We start from the raw sequence: 7549 nt of genomic DNA, 5'->3' as shown, positions 1-7549 counted from the left end.
AGAACGATAAAATAGATAGACAGATAGATAGATAGATAGATAGATAGATAGATAGATAGATAGGTAGATAGGTAGATAGGTAGATAGGTAGATTAAATGGTTAAGGGGTTTATATTAATCTAGATGATGGATGGATGGATGGACAAAGACAGACAGATAGATAGAACGACAGAACGATAGATAGATAGATGGATGGATGGATGGATGGATGGATGGATGGATGGACAGATAGAACAACAGAACGATAAAAATGATAGATAGATAGACAGACAGACAGACAGACAGACAGACAGACAGACAGACAGACAGACAGACAGACGGATGGATGGATGGATGGATGGACAGCTAGATAGAAAGATAAAATAATAGAAAGAATGATATAAACAATGGCAGATAAAATGATAGAACTATAGATAGAACGGCAGACAAACAGACAGACAGACAGACAGATAGATAGATAGATAGATAGATAGATAGATAGATAGATAGATAGATAGATAGATAGATAGATAGATTAAATGGTTAAGGGGTTTATATTAATCTAGATGATGGATGGATGGATGGACAAAGACAGACAGATAGATAGAACGACAGAACGATAGATAGATAGATGGATGGATGGATGGACAGATAGAACAACAGAACGATAAAAATGATAGATAGATAGATAGATAGATAGACAGACAGACAGACAGACAGACAGACAGACGGATGGATGGATGGATGGATGGACAGCTAGATAGAAAGATAAAATAATAGAAAGAATGATATAAACAATGGCAGATAAAATGATAGAACTATAGATAGAACGGCAGACAAACAGGGACAGATAGAAAGATAGAACAACAGAACGATAAAAATGATAGATAGATAGACAGACAGACAGACAGACAGACAGACAGACAGACAGACAGATGGATGGATGGACAGCTAGATAGAAAGATAAAATAATAGAAAGAATGATATAAACAATGGCAGATAAAATGATAGAACTATAGATAGAACGGCAGACAAACAGACAGACAGACAGATTTATGGAGAGATAGACAGAATGTCGGAATGATAGATAGAACTATAGAACAACTGATAGACAGAACGTTAATTAATCATTAGTTTTGCGTTTGCTTGGTGCTGGTAGCTGATGCAGAAATCAAACATTTAACCTTTAACAAAGATGCTTTTACATCACTGTCAGCACAGTAAAGCTCCTCTGAAGTAGTTTGTCTGCTCAAGTGATTGACATTTAATATGTTCACATCCTCCACCCTGTCTCATCCCATTTCTGCCCCACGTCGTAAAATATACATAAGCTGTCTTGAGCATTAGCAGCTCTCTCGGGCACACACTTAAACCTGAACGCTATCAGTCACCATGACCTGGCCAGACTAACTCCACATACTCCGGCAGTCTCACTCCATCAAACGGACAATCTCTCTGCCGTCAATCTCCATAAACGGGCCTCTCGCAGACCCGACGGCTTATTGAGCCCACGTTTGGCGCGTCTCCCTGTCGGAGTCGCTCACCTGAGACATCGCTGTCCGTCCAGACGGGCTCGACGGCTGAGGCAATCTCCCGAGTGGACTTTTCCAATTACGATCCCTAGAGGGAACATCTGATGCAAGGTGGCCAGAACAATGGCTCTGTTTGAAAGGCCGGTGAGATGCCTTCAATTGAGTAAGTGCAGCCTTAAATAGGTTTTTTTGATGGAAGGATGCAGGCGACAGACACCGGTCCCCTCCCTTTCCCGAGAAAAACCCCTTCCCATCGGGGCCGGCCCATGGTCGCCCATCCCTCAGCCCCCCTATAATGTAATCTGGAGTGTCTCCCAGAGCAGACAGGGGCAGCACAAACAGTATTAGTGTGTAAATGGAGGAAGCCTAATAAGGAAGCTCTTGGGCCATGAGAGGACACAGACCAGAAATAACTCGGTTCCCAGACGCCCCTGTGCTCATCTTCAATACTCAGCAGAGCTTATTATCCAGCCATATATAAAGATCACTCTAAAACAGGGCCAAACGCAGGAACCGCATGGGGCGGCAGTGACATCAGGCCATTAAAATGTGCATTTGAAAGAGCTTTATTTATTTCACCGGAAATGTTCTACATTCCAACATGGATGTGTTGGCTAATTAGGCTGGTCATTCATTAGTCTCTGTCTGTCTTGTTGCTGTCACTTTTTTCCTTTCTTTGAAATATTTCAAATGACTTCCTCATCCGCACATACTCTCTCTAGTTATATTTTCATCACCTAGAATTCCCACTATAGTTAACGTCCCTTTTCTTCCTGTGCTTTCGTACATTTAGCTTGCACTGACGTTTTAAAGGTTTAAATGTTCTGGGTTTAATAGAAGTAAAAGCAAAAGTATATCCAAAAATGGAAATTATTTACTCACCGTCATCCCGTTCAAAACCCGTATGCAAATAATTCTTTAGAGGAAATGGATGGAACATTTTTGAAAAACTACCAACAGTTCATAGTGACCACATCAAGCTCTAAAAAAATCTGCTTTACAGATATTAATGTCACATTTTTTCCCTTGCAAATATTTTATGCAAAAGTTACAGTTGTATCAGCTATACCAGCCTTATATAGCTGCTGATTCTAGACTTACCTGACGGGAACACTTGTAATATTTACATTCTCTTATACTCCTGAAACATTATTTTAACAACTTGCCACTGTGTACTTCTATTGTAACTGTGTGACTGTAATTGTGATTTTTGTTTTTTTGGAGATCACTAAAGTTCACCCAAAAATAATTTACTCACACTCGTGTCGTTCCAAACCAGGAACCATCTATGACTTTTATTTATATAATCTAATATTATTAATCGTTTTAATTAGCTTTTATTTTTTATATTTTTATTTTAATTTGTAATAGGTTTTAGTAATTTTGCTACATGCTTTTGTCATTTTCATTATTATAATTTTTTTAATTTATATCTATTTCAGTTTTAGTAAATACAGTACTTAAACTTATTTTATTTCAGTTAGTGCAATGCGCCATTCCTAATTTTTGTTTCAGGTTTCTCAGTAAGTTATTCAAAAATTTTTTAGCTTTAGTCAACAATAACAACACTGTTTGCTAACCAACACTGGACCCAACTGATGTTCTATACCCACCATATTAAACCCAGAACACTGACTGATTTCTCCTCTATTCCTTGCAGATTTTCTCGTCAAGACTGTGGACAGCGTGTTTGTGTTCCAGGAGGGGGTGGAGAGCGACACCAATGCGGCTGCTGCGTACGACGCTATAGTGGTAGAACAATGGACAATCGTTGATGTGAGTTACACTCAAACACATGTTTGCATGCTGTCCTTCAGAGTACTATTGTCATATTTAACTGTACACTGTAAAATGATTAATCAGAGTATAAGGTCATTGGAGTATGTTTTACAAGAAAATACTATTTTAACCTTTCTACTTCAGAATTTCTTATTTCAATGCATTACTTGTCGTTTCACTGTAATTACTTGTGAAATTGATTAGAATTGAATCAATTTGCTGAACATTTACTCACCCTCAGGCCATCCAAGATGTAGATGAGTTTGTTTCTTCATCAGATTTGGAGAAATTGCATCACTTGCTCACCAATGGATCCTCTGCAGTGAATGGGTGCCGTCAGAATGAGAGTCCAAACAGCTGATAAAAACATCACAATAATCCACAAGTAATCCACAACACTCCAGTCCAACAATTAACATCTTATGAAGTGAAAAGCTGTGTGTTTGTAAGAAACAATCATTAAGATGTTTTAATTTAAACCGTCGCTTCCGGATAAAATATCAGCAAAAACATTGCTTTCTTCAGTGAAAAAGTTGTCTCGTCTGAATCAGGAAAAGAATATGCACAGATCAAGCACTGTTTACAGGCAAAAACTGTAAATAATAATAATAAGAGTGGATTTCTGGACTTTTTCACTGAAGAAAGTGCATGGAGAGGATCCATTGGTAAGCAAAAGATGCAATGCAAAATTTCTCCAAATCTGTTCAGATGAAGATACAAACTACATCTTCAATGGCCTGAGGGTGAGGAAATGTTCAGTTTTGATTTTTAGGTGAACTATTCCTTTAAATAGTTGCACAAACTTCCAGAAACCACTAAATCAGGCAAAAACTGAAAAAAAAAAAAAAAAAGTAGAAGCGCAGCACGAAATACACCAAAAAAAAAAAGCAGGAAACCCCTCGTTTGAGTGACAGTATGGGTCCTGCTGCTCAGAGAGTCTTAGCCATGCTTGTTGAAATCAGATATTGTGCCAGTTCGCCATTGATTCTTCTAAAGTTAGTCTCGCTTGGGCTTATTTGGGCTAGGTGTGTGTGAGAGGAGCGTGCAAACCGGGTGGCAGCATTGTGTTAGTTAGCACTGTGTACTGATGCTATCAGCGTAATCGAGTTTTGAGCTTTATTTTATAATCCTGCAGCTCTCACTCGCTCTCTGCTGTCCTCTCTCGTTCACTCTCTTCTACTCGGCCATGACGGTGTTTCTGTAGCTGAGGGTAAGGACACTCTGTTTCTGCCCAGCATTATTCAGTGCCGCTCTGCCTGACGGGCTGCATTCAAATCTAAGTCCGCTCCACATCTCCCAGTATTCAACACGATTGTAATTTAAGATTTCATGAATGGTATTCAGTATTAATATTGTGTAAGGGCATGTTGATGTATATGCCAGACATCAGAAGAGATAGATAGATTCATCGGACAGAAGGGTATTCTCACTAATGCAGTAAGACATTTTGAATTGATATGTTCAGCTGCTGTCTGACTCAGGCCCATCAATCACGGTCTCATTTTCTGTCTTCAATGAGCCTGCATGTTTATTTCAAACGTCTCGTGAATCATGTTTCTATAATAGCGTCAGACAATCACTGCACATTAGTCATTCACTCAGTGATGGTATTCTGAGAAATGCTTTTTTTTAATGTAGCGCAACAAATAAAAAATTATGGCATCATTCAATATATTAATTTAGTTATTAAATTTAATTGACTACAATTACAATATTCTACAATTTATTAATTATATATATATATAGTTTAAAAATATATTTTTGCTTTTTTTTTAAATATTATTTCTATGTAACAATGTATAAGGTATGTGTTTATACAAGTTGTTTTTAGTTGCATAATAAATTGTTAGTTAATAAATCCAGTATTGTTTTATGTACTTATTTACTTAATTTCACACAGTATAACGTATGCATAAAAAACAACTAAATTAATGAATACAATCAAAAGGGAATAAATAAATAAATAAATTTAAAAAACAATAAATATTTGATTATATATTTAATATATCATTTATTATTATACCTTTAATTAAATGTTTAATTGCATGCATAAATCTCCAAAGCACTTGTACGGAGTAACTGAGCCATGTTTGTTCAATACGAGTCAAATTGAGCGAGGACTTGTCGTAAAGGTAAATCAATAGGCAGAGTAACCTTGGACATGTAATACAACGAGGGCGCTCTGTCGCTAGAGCTCAGCCCCTGGAACACAACCACACACACACAAAAAAAAACCTTTTCCATTTTAGATTTCCTTGAGGAATTATCCTTGAAGATTTACTCACAGCAACACATATTAGTTTTGATCCACTGAGAAGGAAATTGCCTTAACAGCCTTTTATCACAGTTGCAGTGAGCTCTCTCCGTATATAAGGGTGTGTTATTAAGAGAAGAGCAGCAGACTTCAGAAAGCTGCAGTGCAGTCGCAACACTCGAACGTGTGGATGTCTATAAAGTAAAACAGGTAATGCTGACTTATTAAAATAAGAAATACAGCCACAATTATGAGAAATAAAGGTGCAACTGAAAGATGTTGCACCTAAGATGTTAAAATACAAGAAATAAGTATATTTTAAAATGTATCTGTATAATTAAAAATAATACAAATATAGGCACCTATAAAGTTAAATGTAATGACGAGATAAAGTTTAAAATAAGAAATACAGTCAGAGCTATGAGAAATAAAGGCACAAATGAATGATATCAAGTGAGATTGAAATTACAAGAAATATAGTGCATTTATATGTTAAAGTACAGAAATAAATGATCTACTTTTCCACTTTCCACCTAAATTTACCTTTAAAAAAACACTCACAACTGGACAGTTTCACAAGATTTGGGACCCTTTCTTCTGTTACCTCAAAAGGAATTATATTCCTTAATGCAATGTATTGTAACTTAAAAGTTGTTTTTGAATGTCACTGTACTGTATATTAACAGGCCGGGGACGGGGTGTTACATTTAAGTTTTTAGGTTTTTTTAAGTTTATTATGTGTATATAAGAAAATTAATCCTGGATCTTGTGAATATTGCAAGGCTATTCGATGAATGAATAAAAACTTATTTGACAAAAAAAACCAGATATAAAAAGAGATATAAAAGTACGGTGACGCATTGCTGCCACACACATATTTTTTCCCACTCAATTATGTTGTAATAACGAGATGTTATATCATTAAACGACATCTTTTCTCGTAAAAACTAGATGTTTTCTCATTAAACGACTGAATAAAAACTTATTTGACAAAAAAAACAGATATAAAAAGAGATATAAAAGTACGGTGACGCATTGCTGCCAAACACATTTTTCCCCACTCAATTATGTCGTAATAACGAGATGTTATATCGTTAAACGACATCTTTTCTCGTAAAAACTAGATGTTTTCTCATTAAAACGACATCTTTTCTCGTGATAATGAGATGTTTTCTTGTTAAAACAATATCTTTTCTTGTAATAACGAGATGTTTTCTTGTTAAAACGAGATACTTGTCTCAAAAAAACGACATCTTTTCTCGTTAAATGAAATTTTTTCTCGTAATAATGACATGTCATAAAAACGATGTTTTCCCGTTATTATAGATATATGGTATATGTGAGCAAGCTAAGCGACTGTCCGCGCTGCTGTCGCCACAGTCTGACATAAACGAGGATCTGCACGCTGCTGAAATTATTGAAATACACCGTTTTAAATGTATTTTAATGTAATGGTTTTAATTATAGTGGCATGTTTATTAGGATTAATCTCCAGTCTGTCTACAATATAGTGCTATCCAATAACTGCACTCTACCCATGACTCGTTTAGGCTATGATCAGATCAAAACGGTTATATTTAAATTAAAATTTTAAAAGATGTCGTTTTAATGAGAAAACATCTCGTTATTACGAGAAAAGATGTCGTTCTAACGAGAAAAGATCTCATTATTACAAGAAAAGATGTCGTTCTAACGAGAAAAGATCTCATTATTACAAGAAAAGATGTCGTTCTAACGAGAAAAGATCTCATTATTACAAGAAAAGATGTCGTTCTAACGAGAAAAGATCTCATTATTACAAGAAAAGATGTCGTTTTAACGAGATAATTATATCGTTTTTACGACATAACATCTCGTTATTACGAGAAAAGATGTTGTTTTAACAAGAAAACATTTCGTTATTACGAGAAAAGATGTAGTTTTAATGAGAAAAGATGTCGTTCTAACGAGAAAAGATCTCATTATTACAAGAAAAGATGTCGTTCTAACGAGAAAAGATGTCGTT

General features: G+C 35.7%; 1 protein-coding gene across 1 annotated transcript in view; it reads left to right on the top strand.

Annotated features, from left to right (window-relative positions):
- The window catches only part of LOC107592493 (raftlin-like), a 100613-nt gene that overhangs the window by 75371 nt on the left and 17693 nt on the right, over window positions 1-7549 (top strand). The window contains exon 7 of the mRNA XM_016282026.1: window positions 3172-3287. Within this exon, the coding sequence (XP_016137512.1) occupies window positions 3172-3287 (116 nt within the window). The remainder of the gene's footprint in view (window positions 1-3171; window positions 3288-7549) is intronic.

The sequence above is a fragment of the Sinocyclocheilus grahami genome, unplaced genomic scaffold (assembly GCF_001515645.1).
Source record: "Sinocyclocheilus grahami isolate Dianchi unplaced genomic scaffold, SAMN03320097.WGS_v1.1 scaffold153.1, whole genome shotgun sequence".
Taxonomy (NCBI): Eukaryota; Metazoa; Chordata; class Actinopteri; order Cypriniformes; family Cyprinidae; genus Sinocyclocheilus; species Sinocyclocheilus grahami.
Note: the sequence above shows the minus strand (reverse complement) of the source record. Positions and strands in the feature narration are given on the sequence as shown.